This window comes from Oncorhynchus gorbuscha, linkage group LG06 (assembly GCF_021184085.1).
Source record: "Oncorhynchus gorbuscha isolate QuinsamMale2020 ecotype Even-year linkage group LG06, OgorEven_v1.0, whole genome shotgun sequence".
In the NCBI taxonomy this organism is placed as follows: domain Eukaryota; kingdom Metazoa; phylum Chordata; class Actinopteri; order Salmoniformes; family Salmonidae; genus Oncorhynchus; species Oncorhynchus gorbuscha.
Genome location: NC_060178.1, coordinates 65,100,458 through 65,125,337, shown reverse-complemented (window position 1 = coordinate 65,125,337; position 24,880 = coordinate 65,100,458). Strand labels below are relative to the sequence as shown.

General features: G+C 44.4%; 1 protein-coding gene across 3 annotated transcripts in view; it reads left to right on the top strand.

The window, feature by feature from the left end:
* The first annotated feature begins 243 nt into the window (after positions 1–243).
* Positions 244–24,880, top strand: part of LOC124038246 (ras and Rab interactor 2-like) — a 57,094-nt gene continuing 32,457 nt past the window's right edge. Inside the window, exons 1-2 of one of the 3 annotated variants that reach the window (XM_046353863.1) lie at positions 244–433; positions 12,537–12,624. In XM_046353863.1, the coding sequence (XP_046209819.1) occupies positions 12,568–12,624 (57 nt within the window). In that variant the 5' untranslated portion in view covers positions 244–433; positions 12,537–12,567. Of the gene's footprint in view, positions 434–1,820; positions 1,946–12,536; positions 12,625–20,003; positions 20,156–24,880 lie in introns of those variants that run through there. The other 2 variants (XM_046353864.1, XM_046353866.1) reach the window with 2 other exon arrangements.

The following is a 24,880-nucleotide window of genomic DNA, read 5'->3' as shown; positions in this document are numbered from 1 at the left end:
GTGTCCTGTCTCTAATATTGGAGGGGGTCATGACCACCCGATTCCCCGCAAGTTACGCGCCTGCGCACACATACAAAAATAAATAAAAAAAGTTGTAATTTTTCAGGAAAACAGGACATCCACACCAATAAAGCAGAGTGTACCCATGCCAAGGTCATCCCTTGCAAAGACACATGACGTGAAAGCACTGATTTTACTTTAGTTCTCCAGCTGTTGCTAGGGATGTCGAATGCACGCATTGAATTGTGGAGGAAGGAAAGACAGGAACTAGAGTAAATCATGGACGCAGCCGACTCGGAGCCCAACTTTCTACGACGAACTATGAAAACTCCATCATTTGAATGACACAAATGTGACTTATTACTTCACAACTGGAGGCAATTATAAACATACATCAGAGTTGTCGGTTTAGGAGCTCAATTCTGCCGACTTGGTACGTTTGAAAGAGATACGTTTTCATTGTGTTTACATTTTGCAGCATTGTTTATAGAACTTTTCTCAATTTATTTCTCAATTTCCATGCCAGCAAGCCTGTCCGTAAATAATAAACGGCATATTTAGAAAGAATGGTAATAGGCCCTATGTATTCATGTCGCCTGTTATTTTAGTCAAAATAACTATTGTCCCCGAAAATACTTATCCTCCTGTTTGGATGGAGACTAAAAATCTCAAACATTGTCTCGCTAGTAACTGATTACATTCAGTTACTAGCGTAATCTAATTAACATGTAATCTAATTAACGTTACAATTAACATGTAATCTAATTAACGTTACAAAGAAATAGTAAGTATACAGTTGGCAGCAATAATAAAAACATCTGAAAAAAGAAGCACATTTAAATTTGTTAACCTAATCGAGAATGACCACAAGTTACAGACCACTATGATGACAGCAAATGCGTTTGATCGATAATGTATGTATTCTTCTAATGCCTCTAAGGGGAAAGTCATCCAAAAGTAGTCAGATATTTACTTAGTTTGGGTAATCCTAAACTGCAGCCTGGTCTCAGATTTAATGTACGATAGTAAAGCAAATCTGGAACAGTCAAATTAGTATATGTAATGTTTGGTATGGTTACTTAAAGGCAACTAAAGTTGGGTGTGTAATGGGAACGTCTAGCAACCCAAAGGTTGCGAGTTTGAATTTTATCATGGACAATTTGAGCTAATTAGCAACTTTTCAACTATTTGCTACTTTGCAACTACTTAGCATGTTAGCTCACCCTTCCCCTAACCTTAACCCTTTTACCTAACCCCTAAAGCTAACATTATCCAGCTAGCTAATGCTTGTCACCTAGCTATAATTAAGCAATAAGCCACGAGGGAGTAAGGTATATGGCCTATATTCCATGGCTAAGGGCTGTGCTTATGCGCAACGCAACATGGAGTGCCTGGATACTACAGCTCTTAGTCATGGTATATTGGCCATATACCACACACCCGAGGTTCCTTATTGCTATTATAAACTGCTTACCAATGTAAAAATAAATGTTTTGTCATACCCGTGTTATATGGTCTGATATACCACAGCATTCATTTGTGGATGTCTGTCACCCAATTCATATGTGTTATGGATTACAATTGGTATTAAATGTTATGAATTTGCTAAACTTATGATATATTCCAAATTATAACTGGGTGGTTTGAGCTCTGAATGCTGATTCACTGACAGCATACCATACAAAATGTAACGTCATACTAAATGGAGCGTCTCCGATTTACATACAGAATAATACAAAATGCTCTGAGAACAGGTTGAAAAGTCACTGATTTACAATTTTGGACAGATAACTAGCAACTGTATTACATTTAGAGAGTAGGCCTAACCTAGCCAACCCTGGCTATAGCTTATTCAACACCTGTTGCCCGGTGTCTCACCTTCGTTTGAGAAATACAATGTAGTGTGTGACGAGACTCTCCGGTCAGGGATGGTGATATTGTAAACGTAAGTTGAAACAGTAGCTTACTCCATGTGCTCACTTGTATTCTGTGCAATTCACTCTAGGGAGTAGGGACTCAATACTGTATGTTGCTATGAACCATGGCTGGATTGTTTATAGCCTACTGTACATTGGAATATTGAAGTATGCCTACTGTAGTGGACCTTTATGATAAGATGTATGGAGACATAGTCCTAAGAAAGCTCTAACCAACTTTTACTTATCATAGAAATAGAATATAGATATTGTGTGTACTTATTACAATTTACCCTCTAAATCGCCTCCAAGTGATTATATGTGTTTTATTTCACAAAGTGAACTCAGAGTAAGCATGGAGAATACAAGGAGTTATACAGGTGCAAGCTCATTGTGACTTAGTCCTGGGAGGTTTGCTTTCTGTTCAGCAGGTTGAGTCATAAGAGGAACTCACTGATAAGCCTTCAGTTGAGTGTTTGATCTAACAAGCGGTTCAATTTCTGCATTTCTTCTGTTCTAGTGTTCAACCATTTCAGTTTCTGATTTTAAAATGATCTTGAGTTGGTAGCTGTCACCCTGTAGATTTCCAAACTACATTCAAAACCTGTTTTCGTTATGTTACCACAATCATTTCAAACTTTTCCAGCAAAAAGTTACCTTTTTTCTTAATTACATATACATACCAAGGTGCCAGTTTTCCAGTATGCTCTGAAATATGTTTAAGATTAGCTTTGGGGGAAAAGCAGACTGGTGTTACGTAGAACTTCAGTCACAGGTTAGAATTTGAAGAACTGTGCCAAGACTGGCAGTTCATTACTTAGCCAATAGTTTGTTTTCCCCTTCTCTCCTTTACAGACTAGCAGGTTCCCTGTGTTCAAAGCTTCCATGCACACTCGGCTGAATATTACTGTCCAAGGCAGGATTTCTCCCCATTACCATATTGTAATTGGCTGTAGTTTTCTTTTACCTGTCAGTTTCTTTCCCCAGAAGTCTGCTGTGGTTGCGTGCAGATCACCAATAGGGAAATGTTTGTCATCACTTCAGACTCTAACCACAGAAAGCCTAGGAGATATACTACTGCAAAAAAAGCTCTTTATGGTAGACTTGGTCAGAAGTTGGAGTTTCACACTCGAATATAAAGTTAGGATTCGGCTCTGATTGAGAGGGAGAACACTTCAACCTCTGAGAATAGTAGCCATAAATGCTGTCATATAGAGTTTGGCATAACGCCTATCATAACAAGCCATGACAACAGTACAGCCAATAAACCTATAGCCATTCACCTCACCCATCTGTCTGCTAGCCCCAACTAACTACTACTGTAGATGCAGTGTAGGAAATCTGTTACTGTCAGAGCAAGAAAACAAGTCTGTTCATAATTTGGTGGGGACCGATGAGCAGCTTTTGTGTTGAAACCTGCTTTTAGACCCCCTTCACTGCGTTATTTTATCCAACCCTACTGAAATACAGCTGGAGATGCAGAGCTCTGCAGTTTGCAGTGTTGAGAGAAGTGCAGGGAGTTGGATGTGTAGTTGCGATTGTAGGGTGTTACGTGGGATGCTTTGATAGCTGGTACTGTCTTTAGAAATTTAGAACAGGCAACCACTGTTTTAGGATAACTCCCTCTTGTCAATCTGTGTGTATGTGTGATTCATGTGAGTCTTAGTGGCTGTGACCTCCTATGCAAACAGGGACACACACCTAATCCAAGTGGAAACAGGCTGAATGTGTCTTTTTGAGGGAGCCACATTTGGCCCCAAGTGTTGACACTCCAACACACAATAGTTATCCGGAATTCACCTATTGTTGCTTTATTTCAAGTTTTATTTATAGAGGACATCATATACAGGTAACTGCCAAAATAATGGAAACACTTGAGTAAATGAGGGATACAAAATATATTGAAAGCAGGTTACTTTGGTGTTCTTGGGCGCAGGGACTATGGTGGTCTGCTTGAAACATGTAGGTATTAGACTTGGTCAGGGAGAGGTTGAAAATGTTAGTGAAGACACTTTCCAGTTGGTCAGTGCATGCTCGGAGTACACATCCTGGTAATCCATCTCAATGTTGACGTGTTTAAAGGTCTTACTCACATTGGCTACGGAGAGTGTGATCACACACTCATCCGGAACAGCTGGTGCTCTCATGCATGGTTAAATTTTGCTTTCCTCGACATGAGTGGAGAAGGCAGTTAGCTCGTCTGGTAGGCTCACGTCAGTGTGTAGCTTGCGGCTGGGTTTCCCTTTGTGATCCGTTATAGTTTTCAAACCCTGCCACATCCGACGAGTGTCAGAGCCGTTGTAGTATGATACAATCTTAGTCCTGTATTGACACTTTGCCTGTTTGATGATTTTTTTGAGGGATTTGATGATTTTTCACAGTGGTATTTCTTATAAGTGTCCGGATGAGTGTCCGCTCCTTACATTTACATTTAAGTCATTTAGCAGACGCTCTTATCCAGAGCGACTTACAAATTGGTGCATTCACCTTATGACATCGAGTGGAACAGTCACTTTACAATAGTGCATCTAAATCTTAAAGGGGGGGGGTGAGAGGGATTACTTATCCTATCCTAGGTATTCCTTAAAGAGGTGGGGTTTCAGGTGTCTCCGGAAGGTGGTGATTGACTCCGCTGTCCTGGCGTCGTGAGGGAGTTTGTTCCACCATTGGGGAGCCAGAGCAGCGAACAGTTTTGACTGGGCTGAGCGGGAGCTGTACTTCCTCAGTGGTAGGGAGGCGAGCAGGCCAGAGGTGGATGAACGCAGTGCCCTTGTTTGGGTGTAGGGCCTGATCAGAGCCTGGAGGTACTGAGGTGCCGTTCCCCTCACAGCTCCGTAGGCAAGCACCATGGTCTTGTAGCGGATGCGAGCTTCAACTGGAAGCCAGTGGAGAGAACGGAGGAGCGGGATGACGTGAGAGAACTTGGGAAGGTTGAACACCAGACGGGCTGCGGCGTTCTGGATGAGTTGAAGGGGTTTAATGGCACAGGCAGGGAGCCCAGCCAACAGCGAGTTGCAGTAATCCAGACGGGAGATGACAAGTGCCTGGATTAGGACCTGCGCCGCTTCCTGTGTGAGGCAGGGTCGTACTCTGCGGATGTTGTAGAGCATGAACCTACAGGAACGGGCCACCGCCTTGATGTTGGTTGAGAACGACAGGGTGTTGTCCAGGATCACGCCAAGGTTCTTAGCGCTCTGGGAGGAGGACACAATGGAGTTGTCAACCGTGATGGCGAGATCATGGAACGGGCAGTCCTTCCCTGGGAGGAAGAGCAGCTCCGTCTAGCCGAGGTTTAGCTTGAGGTGGTGATCCGTCATCCACACTGATATGTCTGCCAGACATGCAGAGATGCGATTCGCCACCTGGTCATCAGAAGAGGGAAAGGAGAAGATTAATTGTGTGTCGTCTGCATAGCAATGATAGGAGAGACCATGTGAGGTTATGACAGAGCCAAGTGACTTGGTGTATAGCGAGAATAGGAGATGGCCTAGAACAGAGCCCTGGGGGACACCAGTGGTGAGAGCGCGTGGTGAGGAGACAGATTCTCGCCACGCCACCTGGTAGGAGCGACCTGTCAGGTAGGACGCAATCCAAGCGTGGGCCGCACCGGAGATGCCCAACTCGGAGAGGGTGGAGAGGAGGATCTGATGGTTCACAGTATCGAAGGCAGCCGATAGATCTAGAAGGATGAGAGCAGCTTTAGCAGTGCGGAGCACCTCCGTGATACAGAGGAGAGCAGTCTCAGTTGAATGACTAGTCTTGAAACCTGACTGATTTGGATCAAGAAGGTCATTCAGAGAGAGATAGCGGGAGAGCTGGCCAAGGACGGCACGTTCAAGAGTTTTGGAGAGAAAAGAAAGAAGGGATACTGGTCTGTAATTGTTGACATCGGAGGGATCGAGTGAAGGTTTTTTCAGAAGGGGTGCAACTCTCGCTCTCTTGAAGACGGAAGGGACGTAGCCAGCGGTCAGGGATGAGTTGATGAGCGAGGTGAGGTAAGGGAGAAGGTCTCCGGAAATGGTCTGGAGAAGAGAGGAGGGGATAGGGTCAAGCGGGCAGGTTGTTGGGCGGCCGGCCGTCACAAGACGCGAGATTTCATCTGGAGAGAGAGGGGAGAAAGAGGTCAGAGCACAGGGTAGGGCAGTGTGAGCAGAACCAGCGGTGTCGTTTGACTTAGCAAACGAGGATCGGATGTCGTCGACCTTCTTTTCAAAATGGTTGACGAAGTCATCTGCAGAGAGGGAGGAGGGGGGATTCAGGAGGGAGGTGAAGGTGGCAAAGAGCTTCCTAGGGTTAGAGGCAGATGCTTGGAATTTAGAGTGGTAGAAAGTGGCTTTAGCAGCAGATACAGAGGAGGAAAATGTAGAGAGGAGGGAGTGAAAGGATGCCAGGTCCGCAGGGAGGCGAGTTTTCCTCCATTTCCGCTCGGCTGCCCGGAGCCCTGTTCTGTGAGCTCGCAATGAGTCATCGAGCCACGGAGCGGGAGGGGAGGACCGAGCCGGCCTGGAGGATAGGGGACATAGAGAGTCAAAGGATGCAGAGAGGGAGGAGAGGAGGGTTGAGGAGGCAGAATCAGGAGATAGGTTGGAGAAGGTTTGAGCGGAGGGAAAAGATGATAGGATGGAAGAGGAGAGAGTAGCGGGGGAGAGAGAGCGAAGGTTGGGACGGTGCGATACCATCCGAGTAGGGGCAGTGTGGGAGGTGTTGGATGAGAGCGAGAGGGAAAAGGATACAAGGTAGTGGTCGGAGACTTGGAGGGGAGTTGCAATGAGGTTAGTGGAAGAACAGCATCTAGTAAAGATGAGGTCGAGCGTATTGCCTGCCTTGTGAGTAGGGGGGGAAGGTGAGAGGGTGAGGTCAAAAGAGGAGAGGAGTGGAAAGAAGGAGGCAGAGAGGAATGAGTCAGAGGTAGACGTGGGGAGGTTAAAGTCGCCCAGAACTGTGAGAGGTGAGCCGTCCTCAGGAAAGGAGCTTATCAAGGCATCAAGCTCATTGATGAACTCTCCGAGGGAACCTGGAGGGCGATAAATGATAAGGATGTTAAGCTTGAAAGGGCTGGTAACTGTGACAGCATGGAATTCAAAGGAGGCGATAGACAGATGGGTAAGGGGAGAAAGAGAGAATGACCACTTGGGAGAGATGAGGATCCCGGTGCCACCACCCCGCTGACCAGAAGCTCTCGGGGTGTGCCAGAACACGTGGGCGGATGAAGAGAGAGCAGTAGGAGTAGCAGTGTTGTCTGTGGTGATCCATGTTTCCGTCAGTGCCAAGAAGTCGAGGGACTGGAGGGAGGCATAGGCTAAGATGAACTCTGCCTTGTTGGCCGCAGATCGGCAGTTCCAGAGGCTACCGGAGACCTGGAACTCCACGTGGGTCGTGCGCGCTGGGACCAGATTAGGGTGGCCGCGGCCACGCGGTGTGGAGCGTTTGTATGGTCTGTGCAGAGAGGAGAGAACAGGGATAGACAGACACATAGTTGACAGACTACAGAAGAGGCTACGCTAATGCAAAGGAGATTGGAATGACAAGTGGACTACACGTCTCGAATGTTCAGAAAGTTAAGCTTACGTAGCAAGAATCTTATTGACTAAAATGATTAAAATGATGCAGTACTGCTGAAGTAGGCTAGCTGGCAGTGGGTGCGTTGTTGACACTACACTAATCAAGTCGTTCCGTTGAGTGTAATAGTTTCGACAGTGCTGCTATTCGGGGGCTAGCTGGCTAGCTAGTAGTGTTGTTTACGTTACGTTGCGTTAAAAGAACGACAATAGCTGGCTAGCTAACCTAGAAAATCGCTCTAGCCTACACAATTATCTTTGATACAAAGACGGCTATGTAGCTAGCTATGTAGCTAGCTACGATCAAACAAATCAAACCGTTATACTGTAATGAAAAAAATGAAAATGTGATACTACCTGTGAATGCGACCGGGTTGTTGAGTCTATTCAGAAGACGTTGGCTAGCTGTTGGCTAGCTAGCAGAGTCTCCTACGTTAAGGACGACAAATAGCTGGCTAGCTAACCTCGGTAAATTAAGATAATCACTCTAAGACTACACATTCTAAACTACACAATTATCTTGGATACGAAGACAGCAAAGACAGCTATGTAGCTAGCTAACACTACACTAATCAAGTCGTTCAGTTGAGTGTAATAGTTTCTCCAGTGCAGCTAGTCAGTGGACGTTAGCTAGCTGGCTAGTGAAGACTACGTTAGGACGGCGAAATACGATAATTACGCAATTATCTTTGATACAAAGACGGCTATGTAGCTAGCTAAGAAGAAATTGCTAAGATTTAGACAAATCAAACCGTTGTGCTATAATGAAATGTAATGAAATGTAATGAAATGTAATGAAAAAGTTATACTACCTGCGGAGCGAAATGTCGATGCGACCGCTCGCTCCAACCCGGAAGTCAATAATATAAAAGTGGCAGCTCTACGCTTTAGCTCAGTGCAGATGTTGCCTGTAATCCAAGGCTTCTGGTTGGGATATGTACGTACGGTCACTATGGGGACCGTGTCGTCAATGCACTTACTGATGAAGCTGGTGACTGATGTGGTATAGTCCTCAATTTCATCGGATGAATCACAGAACGTATTCCATTCGGTGCTAGAAAAACAGTCTTGTTTGCTTATGGCGGTCTGAGAGCCTGCATCGGTATGTGGTGGTAAATGGGCAGCTATGAAAAAATATAGATAAACTCCAGATGAATAGTGTGGTCTACAGCGTTTCATGAGCTACTCTACCTCAGGCAAGCAAAACCTCAAGACTTCCTTAATATTAGATTGCGCACCAGCTGTTGTTGACAAATAGACACAGACCACCACCCCTCGTCTTACCGGAGGTTGCTGTTCTATCTTTCCAATGCATGCAAAAACCATCAAACTGTGTATTATCCATTTCCTCGTTCAGCCATGACTCGGTGAAACGTAAGATATTACAGTTTAATGTCCCATTGGTAGGATAGACTCCGATGGAGCTCATCCAATGATTGCACGTTTCCCAGACAGATGGTAAAGGTGGATTATCCACTCGCCGACGAATTCTCACCAAGCACCTGGATCTGTGTCCCCTGTATCGGTGTCTCCTCTTCATGCCAATGATGGGGATTTGGTCCTGGGAGGAGATACACTGCTCAAAAAAATAAAGGGAACACTAAAATAACACATCCTAGATCTGAATGAATGAAATATTCTTATTAAATACTTTTTTCTTTACATAGTTGAATGTGCTGACAACAAAATCACACAAATGATCAATGGAAATCAAATTTATCAACCCATGGAGGTCTGGATTTGGAGTCACACTCAAAACTAAAGTGGATATCCACACTACAGGCTGATCCAACTTTGATGTAATGTCCTTAAAACAAGTCTAAATGAGGCTCAGTAGTGTGTGTGGCCTCCACGTGCCTGTATGACCTCCCTACAATGCCTGGTGAGGTGGCGGATGGTCTCCTGAGGGATCTCCTCCCAGACCTGGACTAAAGCATCCGCCAACTCCTGGACAGTCTGTGGTGCAACTCCATGAGGGTGGTATGAGGGCCCGTTGGTGGATGGAGCGAGACATGATGTCCCAGATGTGCTCAATTGGATTCAGGTCTGGGGAACGGGTGGGCCAGTCCATAGCATCAATGCCTTCCTCTTGCAGGAACTGCTGACACACTCCAGCCACATGAGGTCTAGCATTGTCTTGCATTAGGAGGAACCCAGGGCCAACCGCACCAGCATATGGTCTCACAAAGGGTCTGAGGATCTCATCTTGGTACCTAATGGCAGTCAGGCTACCCCCCCCCCCCCAAAGAAATGCCACCCCACACCATGACGGACCCACCGCCAAACCGGTCATGCTGGAGGATGTTGCAGGCAGCAGAACGTTCTCCACGGCATCTCCAGACTGTCACGTCTGTCACATGTGCTCAGTGTGAACCTGCTTTCATCTGTGAAGAGCACAGGGCGCCAGTGGCAAATTTGCCAATATTGGTGTTCTCTGGCAAATGGACAACATCATGCACGGTATTGGGCTGAAAGCAAAACCCCGACCTGTGGACGTCGGGCCCTCATACCACCCTCATGGAGTCTTGCTGACCGTTTGAGCAGACACATGCACATTTGTGGCCTGCTGGAGGTCATTTTGCAGGGCTCTGGCAGTGATCCTCCTGCTCCTCCTTACACAAAGGTGGAGGTAGCGGTCCTGCTGCTGGGTTGTTGCCCTCCTACGGCCTCCTCCACGTCTCCTGATGTACTGGCCTGTCTCCTGGTAGCGCCTCCATGCTCTGGACACTACGCTGACAGACACAGCAAACCTTCTTGCCACAGCTCGCATTGATGTTCCATCCTGGATGAGCTGCACTACCTGAGCCACTTGTGTGGGTTGTAGACTCTGTCTCATGCTACCACTAGAGTGAAAGCACCGCCAGCATTCAAAAGTGACCAAAACATCAGCCAGGAAGCAAAGAAACTGAGAAGTGGTCTGTGGTCCCCACCTGCAAAACCACTCCTTTATTGGGGTGTCTTGCTAATTGCCTATAAATTCCTCCTGTTGTCTATTCCATTTGCACAACAGCATGTGAAATGTATTGTCAATCAGTGTTGCTTCCTAAGTGTACAGTTTGATTTCACAGAAGTGTGATTGACTTGGAGTTACATTGTGTTGTTTGTGTTCCCTTTATTTTTTTGAGCAGTGTACATCTTTCACCTCCGATTCGTTAAAGAAAAATGATTTGTCCAGTCCAAGGTGAGTAATCGCTATTCTGATGTCCAGAAACTCTCTTCGGTCATTAGACGGTGCCAGAAACATTGTACAAAAACAAGTTACAAACAATGCAAAAAAACACGCAGAATAGCACAATTGGTTAGGCTCCAGTAAAATGGCAGCCATCCCCTTCTGCGCCATTACTAAAAATGTTGCTGGGTTTTCCACTCTCAACAGTTGTCCTGTGTGTATCAAGAATGGTCCACCACCCATTGGAGTCAACATGGGCTAGCATCCCTGTGGAATGCTTTCAAGACATTTGTAGAGTCCATGTCCTAATGAATTGAGGCTGTTCTTAGGCTGTTCTTCTGTAGCTCAATTGGTAGAGCATGGCGCTTGTAATGCCAGGGTAGTGGGTTCAATTCCCGGGACCACCCATACGTAGAATGTATGCACACATGACTGTAAGTCGCTTTGGATAAAAGCGTCTGCTAAATGGCAAATATTATTATTTATTATATTAAAAGTGAGTGCAACTCAATATTAGGTGTTCCTAATGTTTGGTATACTCAGTGTAGGTTCCTACCTTTTGATGCCGTCAACACTAGCAATCAATAATAAGTGCCATTTATTTTCCATTATTTGATTCACTTCTGAATTGACACCAACCCTGGCAGTGAATTGTGTTTTGCTATAACTAGGGTTATTTTTTCCTGACATTGTTACATAACCTAGAAAGACTTTCGGCCTGTTTTGTTTTTAATACTTCATTCTGGTCAGTTGGTCATTTATTTATACCCATGCAGGGCTTTGAGTCAGTGATGACATTTGTTACTGTAGAGTTTATTTTGCCTCAAATGTCAGCCGTAGGAGCTTTCCTGTTTACCTGGCCCTTTGCAGTGTGTGTTTGTACCGTATGTGTGTGTGACAAGATGGACGACCATGGGGATGTTTCAGGGCAGTAACAACATCAGAGACAGAAAAATTAAAGAATTGGGTCAAATCTCTCACTGGCTGTTGGGGCTTTTCAGGAAATGCCTTCAAATACCTTCAAACTAAACCTCTTCCACTTCCTCTTTCCCGTTCTCTCTCTCCTCTGGTATTTCCTGAGGAATGCACCAAAACATGGAAATATATATTTGTTTTTTCAGGGGGGGGGGGTACTGTCCCAGATACTGGAGAGTCCATACAGCAGCATGCAATGATTGACAACAGGGGTCTGGTCACAGACCAGCATCTGCGCGAGAGTGTGGATGTGTGTGAGAAAGTCAGAGAATGTTTATACAGTCCTTAGACATGGCTGTCAGATCAAAGCTAGTCTGGGTAGGGCCTGAGCTACAGGTGATTGTCCTGGTTTCCCCCAAAAAAGTAAAACTACCCTTTCACCTTTTAACCCCAAACAGTAGCCACTAGCAGTTACAATTAAATAGGCAGGTCTGAGACTGAAGTAGTCTCCTACAGTTACAATATAGTACATCTATGTAGACTGAGGGACTGTAGTCCTTTCAGATAGACACAGTGATGATGTTTCATTCTCATGCCTGCTCTCTCTGGCCTGGATTTCATTTATAAGCATTGTGTATGTACAAAATATGCCCCATAACATGCTTAGACCATGCACACACGTTTTCTAGTGGTTGAGATATTGCATTGCAAGAAGGCAAACGTAGCCTTATGCAAATGGTAAATATGATACCTCTTATTCATAACAAAAGAACAGGTAGGCCAAGCTAAATATAATAACAAGTTGCAATCATTTGCCATTAGTGAGAAGAACGAAAATGTATTTTTCTTTGCATTCAAAAATAATAATTCTGGGATATTTTGTGTTGACCTTGGCTTTACTGGAATATACTAACTACTAGACAGTACTGGAGTGTAGGCTACAGGACTGAGAATGACATTCTGTTTTCTCCCCCACAGAGACAGGCACGACAAAGGACAGGAGGATAGCATGTCCATCAGCTCACTCATTGAATGCAGCGAGGAGATGAAAGGGAGCTTCTTCAAGGTATGGTGGGAGGGAGGGGGGAGTAAATGAGAGAGAAGATGAATTATGGGGGTCAGGCAGAAGAGGGAGATGGGGAGGAGCCTTCTTGAAACTGTCCTTGTGACTTTTGTTCTGTCGTTGTCAGTATGTCCATCTGTCTGTAACGACCTGTTCTAGTTTTGTCAAGTTAATCAACTGATACTTATTTGAGGAAGTTGGGGTTAGTTAGGTTATTAAAATTAAAAAGTCCCCATGTTCTTTCATTTTCGCATCTCAAAGTCCATGCAACAGATTTATGATATATACTCTCCATTATAGCTGTGGATGAGCCCTCACTGTTTACCGTAATTAGTCCGAGTTGTGGGATCGAGCCTCTATCTCTCTGTAATAACGACATCAACCACATTTAAGCTGTGAACTCAGTGAAGAGCCTCTTTCAATAGGTCTGTTCGGTGGTTATGTGCTGGGACCTGCTTAGCTAGTGAGCCTCTACCTCACTTGCTAATTATAGACCTGCACACTCCACACCACCACACTAACTAATTATAGACCTGCACACTCCACACTACCACCACACCACTTGTCAGTGTTTGTGAAGAGGGGTAGAATATCTACTGATTCCAAATCAACTCTTTATATATCCTACCTTTGAATGGGAGGGGTAATAGGTTACTCTAATGAACTGTGTCCATAGAACACACCCTCAAAATTTTGAGACCAGGCAATTTCTCACACTTTGAAGCCATTCAATTCAGATAGTAAATTAAAGCTATGATGGGGTTATGCATTCAGTATGAGTTACTGTAAGGCTGATGTTTGATAGCAGGAAAGGGGGATGAGGGGATAACGAGAGGAAAGTAGAGGGGAGATGAAAATAGAGAGGAGGAAATGGGAATAGGAGCACTAGGTCCATTTCAGACTGAAATTCCAGAAATCTGTCTGACTTCAACCTGAGTCTTATCAATCCAGTCATCAATCAGTTCCTGTTCATATGGTTTCAGACTAAGAGAAAGATGAAAGGCTATATACAGTCCTTACCATATGTATTTGGACAGTGAAGCTAAATATACAGCTCTGGAAAAAATTGAGACCACTGTGAAATCAGTTTCTCTGGTTTTACTATTTATAGGCATGTGTTTGGGTTAAAAAAAACAACTTTTATTTGATAAACTACTGATAATTCTCACAAAATTCCAAATAAAAATATTATCATTTGGAGCATTTATTTGCAGAAAATGACAACTGAAAGATGCGGTATTGTCAGACCTCGAATAATGCAAAGAAAATAAGTTCATATTCATTTTTAAACGACACCATACTAATGTTTTAACTTAGGAAGAGTTCAGAAATCAATATTTTGGTGAAAATCAGGGTTATTCCAATCACAGCTTTCATGCGTCTTGGCATGCTCTCCACCAGTCTTTCACATTGATGTTGGATGACTTTATGCCACTCCTGGCGCAAACATTCAAGCAGCTCGGCTTTGTTTGATGGCTTGTGACCATCCATCTTCCTCTTGATCACAATCCAGAGGTTTTCAATGCAGTTCAGGTCTGGAGATGGCTATGACAGGGTCTTGATTTGGTGGTCCTCCATCCACACTTTGATTGACCTGGCTGTGTAGCATGGAGCATTGTCCTGCTGGAAAACCCAATCCTCAGAGTTGGGGAACATTGTCTGAGCAGAAGGAAGCAAGTTTTCTTCCAGGACACCCTTGTACGTGGCTTGATTCATGTGTCCTTCACAGACACATCTGCCCGATTCCAGCCTTAATGAAGCACCCCCAGATCATCACCGATCCTCCACCAAATTTCAGTGAGTGCGAGACAGTGGCTTGTAAGGCCTCGCACACACTGTGAAATTTGGTGGAGGATCGGTACAGTTATTGTGAAGTGGCAACGTCTAGGAGCAACAACCGATCAGCCGCAAAGTGGTAGGCCACACAAGCTCACAAAGGTACGTAAACATAATCTGTCCTCGGTTGCAACACTCACTACAGAGTTCCAAACTGCCTCTGTAAGCAACGTCGCATAATAACTGTTTGTCGGGAGCTTCATGAAATGGGTTTCCATGGCGGAGCAGTCACACACAAGCCTAAAATTTACATTTACATTACATTTAAGTCATTTAGCAGACGCTATTATCCAGAGCGACTTACAAATTGGTGCATTCACCTTATGACATCCAGTGGAACAACCACTTTACAATAGTGCATCTAAATATTTTAAGGGGGAGGAGGGGGGGTGAGAAGGATTACTTTATCCTATCCTAGGTATTCCTTAAAGAGGTGGGGTTTCAGGTGTCTCCGGAAGGTGGTGATTGACTCCGCTGTCCTGGCGTCGTGAGGGAGTTTGTTCCACCATTGGGGAGCCAGAGCAGCGAACAGTTTTGACTGGGCTGAGCGGGAACTGTACTTCCTCAGTGGTAGGGAGGCGAGCAGGCCAGAGGTGGATGAACGCAGTGCCCTTATTTGGGTGTAGGGCCTGATCAGAGCCTGGAGGTACTGAGGTGCCGTTCCCCTCACAGCTCCGTAGGCAAGCACCATGGTCTTGTAGCGGATGCGAGCTTCAACTGGAAGCCAGTGGAGAGAGCGGAGGAGCGGGGTGACGTGAGAGAACTTGGGAAGGTTGAACACTAGACGGGCTGCGGCGTTCTGGATGAGTTGTAGGGGTTTAATGGCACAGGCAGGGAGCCCAGCCAACAGCGAGTTGCAGTAATCCAGACGGGAGATGACAAGTGCCTGGATTAGGACCTGCGCCGCTTCCTGTGTGAGGCAGGGTCGTACTCTGCGGATGTTGTAGAGCATGAACCTACAGGAACGGGCCACCGCCTTGATGTTAGTTGAGAACGACAGTTTGTTGTCCAGGATCACGCCAAGGTTCTTAGCGCTCTGGGAGGAGGACACAATGGAGTTGTCAACCGTGATGGCGAGATCATGGAACGGGCAGTCCTTCCCGGGAGGAAGATCAGCTCCGTCTTGCCGAAGTTCAGCTTGAGGTGGTGATCCGTCATCCACACTGATATGTCTGCCAGACATGCAGAGATGCGATTCGCCACCTGGTCATCAGAAGGGGGAAAGGAGAAGATTAATTGTGTGTCGTCTGCATAGCAATGATAGGAGAGACCATGTGAGGTTATGACAGAGCCAAGTGACTTGGTGTATAGCGAGAATAGGAGAGGGCCTAGAACAGAGCCCTGGGGGACACCAGTGGTGAGAGCGCGTGGTGAGGAGACAGATTCTCGCCACGCCACCTGGTAGGAGCGACCTGTCAGGTAGGACGCAATCCAAGCGTGGGCCGCGCCGGAGATGCCCAACTCGGAGAGGGTGGAGAGGAGGATCTGATGGTTCACAGTATCGAAGGCAGCTGATAGGTCTAGAAGGATGAGAGCAGAGGAGAGAGTTAGCTTTAGTGGTGCGGAGCGCCTCCGTGATACAGAGAAGAGCAGTCTCAGTTGAATGACTAGTCTTGAAACCTGACTGATTTGGATCAAGAAGGTCATTCTGAGAGAGATAGCGGGAGAGCTGACCAAGGACGGCACGTTCAAGAGTTTTGGAGAGAAAAGAAAGAAGGGATACTGGTCTGTAGTTGTTGACATCGGAGGGATCGAGTGTAGGTTTTTTCAGAAGGGGTGCAACTCTCGCTCTCTTGAAGACGGAAGGGACGTAGCCAGCGGTCAGGGATAAGTTGATGAGCGAGGTGAGGTAAGGGAGAAGGTCTCCGGAAATGGTCTGGAGAAGAGAGGAGGGGATAGGGTCGAGCGGGCAGGTTGTTGGGCGGCCGGCCGTCACAAGACGCGAGATTTCATCTGGAGAGAGAGGGGAGAAAGAGGTCAGAGCACAGGGTAGGGCAGTGTGAGCAGAACCAGCGGTGTTGTTTGACTTAGCAAACGAGGATCGGATGTCGTCGATCTTCTTTTCAAAATGGTTGACGAAGTCATCTGCAGAGAGGGAGGAGGGGGGAGGGGGAGGAGGATTCAGGAGGGAGGAGAATGTGGCAAAGAGCTTCCTAGGGTTAGAGGCAGATGCTTGGAATTTAGAGTGGTAGAAAGTGGCTTTAGCAGCAGAGACAGAGGAGGAAAATGTAGAGAGGAGGGAGTGAAAGGATGCCAGGTCCGCAGGGAGGCGAGTTTTCCTCCATTTCCGCTCGGCCTTCCGGAGCCCTGTTCTGTGAGCTCGCATTGAGTCGTCAAGCCACGGAGCGGGAGGGGAGGACCGAGCCGGCCTGGAAGATAGGGGACATAGAGAGTCAAAGGATGCAGAAAGGGAGGAGAGGAGGGTTGAGGAGGCAGAATCGGGAGATAGGTTGGAGAAGGTTTGAGCAGAGGGAAGAGATGATAGGATGGAAGAGGAGAGAGTAGCGGGGGAGAGAGAGCGAAGGTTGGGACGGCGCGATACCATCCGAGTAGGGGCAGTGTGGGAAGTGTTGGATGAGAGCGAGAGGGAAAAGGATACAAGGTAGTGGTCGGAGACTTGGAGGGGAGTTGCAATGAGGTTAGTGGAAGAACAGCATCTAGTAAAGATGAGGTTGAGCGTATTGCCTGCCTTGTGAGTAGGGGGAAGGTGAGAGGGTGAGGTCAAAAGAGGAGAGGAGTGGAAAGAAGGAGGCAGAGAGGAATGAGTCAAAGGTAGACGTGGGGAGGTTAAAGTCGCCCAGAACTGTGAGAGGTGAGCCGTCCTCAGGAAAGGAGCTTATCAAGGCATCAAGCTCATTGATGAACTCTCCGAGGGGACCTGGAGGGCGATAAATGATAAGGATGTTAAGCTTGAAAGGGCTGGTAACTGTGACAGCATGAAATTCAAAGGAGGCGATAGACAGATGGGTAAGGGGAGAAAGAGAGAATGACCACATGGGAGAGATAAGGATCCCTATGCCACCACCCCGCTGACCAGAAGCTCTCTGGGTGTGCGAGAACACGTGGGCGGACGAAGAGAGAGCAGTAGGAGTAGCAGTGTTATCTGTGGTGATCCATGTTTCTGTCAGTGCCAAGAAGTCGAGGGACTGGAGGGAGGCATAGGCTGAGATGAACTCTGCCTTGTTGGCTGCAGATCGGCAGTTCCAGAGGCTACCGGAGACCTGGAACTCCACGTGGGTCGTGCGCGCTGGGACCACCAGATTAGGGTGGCAGCGGCCACGCGGTGTGGAGCGTTTGTATGGTCTGTGCAGAGAGGAGAGAACAGGGATAGACAGACACATAGTTGACAGGCTACAGAAGAGGCTACGCTAATGCAAGGAGATTGGAATGACAAGTGGACTACACGTCTCGAATGTTCAGAAAGTTAAGCTTACGTAGCAAGAATCTTATTGACTAAAATTATTAAAAATGATACAGTACTGCTGAAGTAGGCTAGCTGGCAGTGGCTGCGTTGTTGACTTTGTAGGCTAGCTGACAGTGGCTGCGTTGTTGACACTACACTAATCAAGTCGTTCCGTTGAGTGTAGTAGTTTCTACAGTGCTGCTATTCGGGGGCTAGCTGGCTAGCTAGCAGTGTTGATTACGTTACGTTGCGTTAAAAGAACGACAATAGCTGGCTAGCTAACCTAGAAAATCGCTCTAGACTACACAATTATCTTTGATACACAGACGGCTATGTAGCTAGCTATGTAGCTAGCTACGATCAAACAAATCAAACCGTTGTGCTGTAATGAAATGAAATGAAAAATGTGATACTACCTGTGGAGCGAAGCGGAATGCGACCGGGTTGTTGAGTGCGGAAGTTCTATTCAGTAGACGTTGGCTAGCTGTTGGCTAGCTAGCAGTGTCTCCTACGTTAAGGACGACAAATAGCTGGCTAGCTAACCTCGGTAAATTAAGATAATCACTCTAAGACTACACGCTCTAAACTACACAATTATCTTGGATACGAAGACAGCAAAGACAACTATGTAGCTAGCTAACACTACACTAATCAAGTCGTTCAGTTGAGTGTAATAGTTTCTACAGTGCTGCTATTCGGTAGACGGTGGACGTTTGCTAGCTGGCTAGCTGCTGGGCAGATAGCAGTGTAGACTACGTTAGGACGACGAAATACGAAGTTGCAATAGAAGTGCTGACTGTTTCACTTTGTTGTCCTCTTTCTTTTCCTTTTTCTTCTGTCCTTCTTTTGTCCTTATTTTGTCTTCCTTTCTTCTGTTAACTAGATATTTTTTGTTGTTATTCTTTGTAAGCTAGCTAGCTTCTTCCAGGAGAAAAAAAAAAAATCACCCTGCACAATTACAAGCCTCGGCTGGAGTGGTGTAAAGCTTGCCGCCATTGAACTCTGGCTTTATGAACTGATTACCAACAATGCTGAAACAGCCTACAGGGAGGAGGTTTGGGCCCTGGGAGTGGTGCCAGGAAAAGAACCTCACTCAACGTCAACAAAACAAAGGAGCTGATCGTTGACTTCAGAGGGAGCACGTCCCATCCACATCGACGGGACTGCAGTGGAGGTGTGAAGCTTTAAAACCCTGTTGGGCTGTATCATCGCCTGGTACAGCAACTGCAATGCCCGCAACCCCAGGGCTCTCCAGAGGGTGGTGTGGTCTGCCCTCCAGTATACATACTTCACCTGATATCACAGGAAGGCCAAAAAGATCAAGGACATCAACCATGAGCAGCAACCAATGAGCACCACCAACACAGTGAATGGAAAAATTGATTAAAAGGAATCTCCCTCTGCTGGTGATTGGCTAAATGTGCAATCCTACAGGAGGGCTGTGATTGGTTAATGATCTATAATGTACATTTCTATGTATTAAAATGTAGAATTTCTACAAAAGTAGCAGAGAGCCCGCTGGAAATGTTATATTGTTCCAATTAGGGGTGTGAAAGTTTAAATGTTAAAACGTTTAAACATTCAATTGTTTAAACGAAGTTTGGATCCTTAACGCTAAGAAACATCCCTCATAACTCATTGGGGTGCCAGAGTGGTGATCTTCTTAAGGCCACAACCCCCCGCACATGTTCGATTCTACCGCCTGTGTGCATACGAATCCCGGCACCTACCGGCCCTACTTTGTTTATCCCTTCTCTCGGTCTCCCTTTCATTTCACATAGTATCCGTCATTGGAAAAACAATGACATACTGATGGAGAATGCAAGTTCACAAGTTTTACTGATCTCTTATGGGGCATTTGTTGCCAACATGGTGGCTAGTTGCAGAACTCCTGGTAAATGTGTCATACTGACTGTCTTCCTGTATAACTGCTGCCTAGTGCAGGAGGAAAGGAATTTGCTGTGCTCGTGGAAACTCTTAGAATTGTGGTTTTCATGATGTTCTTTAAATAGTTTAAATCCTTTTACCCTGTGCTATAACAGCTGAACCTAGTTGCATAACATCTATTCTGAAACTGGTCTTGGAACAAGTGACACTCGTGCTTGTGAGTGTGTCCATGCGCATTCGTGAATATGTAATTGAGCAATTGCATCACTTGATTTTCAGGAAGACATTTATCGTCTCACATGAAATGAAAAAACCCAGAGGTGACTGCTGGCAAACTGGGGTCTTATTTCTTTACTAATGATGTTAGACTTTTGCTTATTTTACCTATTATTTTTTTACACTTTCAAGGTAAGCAGAGATTTACACTGCACTGACTATAGTGAACTATTGTAAGTCATTCACTAGAATAGCTGATGTACAGTAGTTTATACATGGAGAATGTGGTTATTTTGTAGTCCCTTTTGGTTTCTAGGGTTAAAGCTACATCGTCAGTTTGCTTTTCTGGCTGTGTCTTGGCAGTGAACTGGAGAGGGACAGGCAGACCCACTGCTGTGTGTGTTTTCATTGCCTGTGTTCGTGAGAGCTTGCGTGCGTGTGGTTTGCTGACTGGGGTTCAGTTAGGGTTAGACTATAACAACCCTGTGAGTAGTTGTGAAAATGAAAAGGCACTGTAGGAGCATTTACTCAGTGGTGCTAGGATGGGCTCTGGTTGTGTGTGAGTCCAGTCAGATTTTACAGTGGTGTGAAATCCGCTTGGTTCATTATGTTCATGTTTGAAACAGTGACCTTTTCTGGAGATGTTTTTATTTAACGAGGCAAGTCGGTTAAGAACAAATTCTTATTTACAATGACGGCCTACACCGGCCCAACCCAGACAATGCTGCGCCAACTGTGTGCCGCCCTATGGGATACCCAGTCACGGCCAGTTGTGATACAGCCTGGATTCGAACCAAGCGGTCTGTGGTGACACCTCAAGCACTGAGATGCAGAGCCTTAGACTGCTGCGCCACTCAAGATTACTGGTTTGGTCTTTGTTTTGCATGGCTGTTTATTTCTCCTAGTTAACTTTAGTATCAGCGTTAGAGGATGTTATGTGAGTCTGGCTTCTCATCTGGTGTGTTGTCTTAGTGGGCATTTTGTCTTGCTTTTCTTTTCTCTGTTTCTCTTTCCTTGTACTCCTGGTCAGTCAGTAAAGGGGAAGTGGCTCTTCTGTGAAATAATGTTATGGTTAAAATATATAATAATAATAATATGCCTGTACGTTGACTAACAACCTAAATTCCTTTGCTGGTTGTGTGTTAACTTCTCCTGATTGGATATTTCTACTACAGTGACAGAAAAGGATGCAGTTAAATGGTTATACAGTGTCAATTGATGAAATTGAACAGTGAAACATGTGGTTTGCATATTTTTTTTGTTTGATACTCTTCAATTTATTCAATTCCAGCCTTTTACAATGAGCCCTTACTCATATAGCTCTTCTCACCAGCCTCCTCTGACACACACTGGGAGGCGACTAGGGCTGACCCCATTTAGTTGACTGGTCGATATACATTGCCTTCAGAAAGTATTCACACCCCTTGACTTTCTCCACATTTTTTTTTTACCAAGTGGAATTTAAATGGATTTAATCGTAATATTTTGTCAATGCTCTACACAAAATACACTTTCAAAGTGGAAAAAAGAATCGACATTTGTAAAAACATTTGTTAAAATAATTTAAAAGCACACAAAGAAATATATTAATTTAGATATGTTTTCAATTAAAGCTTAGTCTTTCAGGATAAGTCACTAAGAGATTTGCACACCTGGTTTGTACAATATTTGCACATTATTTTTTATTTTTTATTCTTCAAGCTCAGGCAAGTTGGTTGTTGATGAATGCTAGGTAGCAATTTTGAGGTCTTGTCATAGATTTCCAAGCAGATTTAAGTCAAAACTATAACTAGGCCACTCAGGAATATTCAATGTCATCTGGTAAGCAACTCATGTATATTTGTTTTAGGTTATTGTCCTTCTGAAAGATGAATTTGTCATCCAGTATATGTTGGAAAGCAGACTGAACCAAGTTTTCCTCTCAGATTTTGCCTGTGCTTTGCTCTTCTGCTTCTTTTCATCCTAGACTAGGGAGTTCTTGCTGATGACGAGCATAACATGATGTACCCACCACCATGCTTGTAAATGTGAAGTGGTACTCAGTGACGTGTTGGATTTGCTCCAAACATAAAGCTTTGTATTCAAGACATAAAGTCGATTTTTGCAGTTTTACTTTAGTGCCTTATTCCAACCAAACAACATGTTTTGGAATATTTGTATTCTGAACATGCTTCCTTTTCACTCTGTCATTTAGGTTAGTATTGCGGAGTAACTACAATGTTGTTGATCCATCCACAGTTTTCCCCTATCACAGTCATTAAACTGTAACTGTTTTGAAGTCACCATTGGCCTCATGGTGAAATCACTGAGCGGTTTTCTTCCTCTCCGGCAACTGAGTTAGGAAGGACGCCTGTATCTTTGTAGTGACTGGTGTATTGATACACCATCCAAATTGTAATTAATAACTTCACCATGCTCAAAGGGATATTCAATGTCTACTTACATTTTAATTTTTCAAATATATTTTTTTAACCCATCTACCAATAGGTGCCCTTCTTTGCGAGGCATTTGGAAAACATCCCTGGTCTTTGGTTGAATCTGTGTTTTGAAATTCAATGCTGGACTGACAATTATCTGTAAAGTATTTATGTGTGGGGTACAGCGATATGGTAGTCATTAAAACATTTTGGTAAAACACTATTGCACACTGAGTCATGCAACCTATTATGTGATTTGTTTAGCAAATATTTTCTTCTGAATTTATTTAGGTTTGTCATAACAAAGGGGTTGAATACTTAATAAGACACTTCACCTTTTCATATTTTCTTAATTTGTAAACATAATTCCACGTTGACATGGGGAATTGTGTGTAGGCCAGTGTCACAAAATTTAATCCAAATAAAAATGTATGCTCCAACAACACAAAATGTGGAAAAGGTCAAGGGGTGTGAATACTGTCTGAAGGCCCTGTATCTACAGCAATAAGACAGATCCTGCTTCTGTTGCCTGTTTGAGTGTTTGTTTAATTGCCTGCTGATTCACTGTGCTCCAAGCCTCATGCAACCGCAACATGTCGGATAAAGCAGTTCCACAACTGCTTTTTAAAAGCTTTGCTATGCTGTAAAAAAGGCTCTTTCAACAAATGTACTATCAACCATAATTTAATGTGTCAATCTGAGTAATTAATGCTATAGGTTTGAAATTTGTGAAAATGAACCATGCATCAACATCACCATATTTTGCCTTACAATATTAATTGGACTAAAATGGATCACATAAGCTATACTAACCATCATTTTCTCAGCTCACTTTCATTGTAATTTTCAATTACTTTTCATGCTTAGCCGTACCAGCTGTCCTTGTCATGTCTTGATAAAATAACTGTCTTTATTCTCGTCACAAACGACATGCACAAAATGAGTACCACATTTCCAATGGCTTGACATAAGGTAATTGACCCCCAGAATGACAGATTTTTTAACCACTAACCTGTTGATTTTAAAAGCTTATGTGAGAAGCTGCTCTGTCAAGTAAATTGATTAAGGCATAATTCTAATGTCAATTTTCAAACATTCAGTCACATTGCTATTCTGTTAACATTATAAAAGCAATATGAACTAGAGACAATGGCCTGTGCTCAGATGTTTATTTTATTCCAGGTCATCAGTGTTCGGTTGTAAGATTCGGGTACAAATTCTAGTCAGACTCTGAAGAAAGTTCCAGCTAGATGTATTAAATCACACTGGGTCAAACAGCTGCAAAGACAAAGTATGATTATACACGCACATATATTTATAACCTCCGTTTGTACCCTCCCCCAAGACAATACCTCCCCCTCCAGAGTCTAGGCTGTACAATGCATCTCTGTGGCTAGGCAGGTGGTGTTATCATCCCAGCCCAAGTACGGAACCTTTGATACTCCTCCACGCATCTCCTGGTCTACTTATCAGCCAGGAGAAGCTTTGAGACTAGGGAGTATACATTCTTCAGCCTGACTCAGTCCGTTGTTAATTATCCGGACTCATACACAGAGGTATTTGAGAATAAGCCACCCATTCGTACTCAAGTGTACATAATGATGAAAAACATATTGAGAGGATATGATATAAAAACAGTGAAGCTATAAGACCGTGTCATAGGGCAGTAGTTTACAATCTATTAGCTTTAACACATGCCTCCCATCTCACCCTTAAGAAAACATTGTGTCTGCAACAGTTCGTCTTTGTTTTGTAAATATAAATATGCTCTAGTCAATTTGTTTCCAGCATCAGTTTACATTCGTCCCACCCACACGATACATATGCTGTCATTTAGTTACCAGATGGGTTAAGGAAATGACATATTTGAAACAACTAAACAACTGAAAAACACTTCCGGGTCAATTTTTTTACTTACATCACTCAAAGCCACTAAATGTTTAACTTTGCGAAACAACATCTGGGCATTTATTTTGCAGGGAGGTTAAGAACAAATTCTTATTTTCAATGACTGCCTAGGAACAGTGGGTTAACCGCCTGTTTATAGGGGCAGAACGACAGATTTGTCAGGTTGGGGATTTGAACTTGCAACCTTCTGGTTACTAGTCCAACGCTCTAACCACTAGGCTACCCTGCCGTCCCAACTCTGAAGCAGGCAAGAATAACTAAGTACTTCCGCGTCATGAATCCTTCAGAGTAAGCGTTTCGTCCTTTATACTTAGTAAATTAATAATTAGGGCAACAAAAAAAAAATCTAGTTATGCAAATAATGTTTAGGTATTTCTCTAAGAGATTGATAGATTTTTTTTCCCTAATACTATATAGTCAACAATGTTTTATGTTTGTACACAATTTTCCGTATATTGTGTCCAGATCCAGCTCCAGGATAAAGTGACTAAGGAGGCAGTTGAAATCAGCGAGGGGGCACTTTTTTGGGGGGGGGGGGGGTTATATTATTATATTATTGTATGGAATTTAATTCTGCTTATATAATCACGCT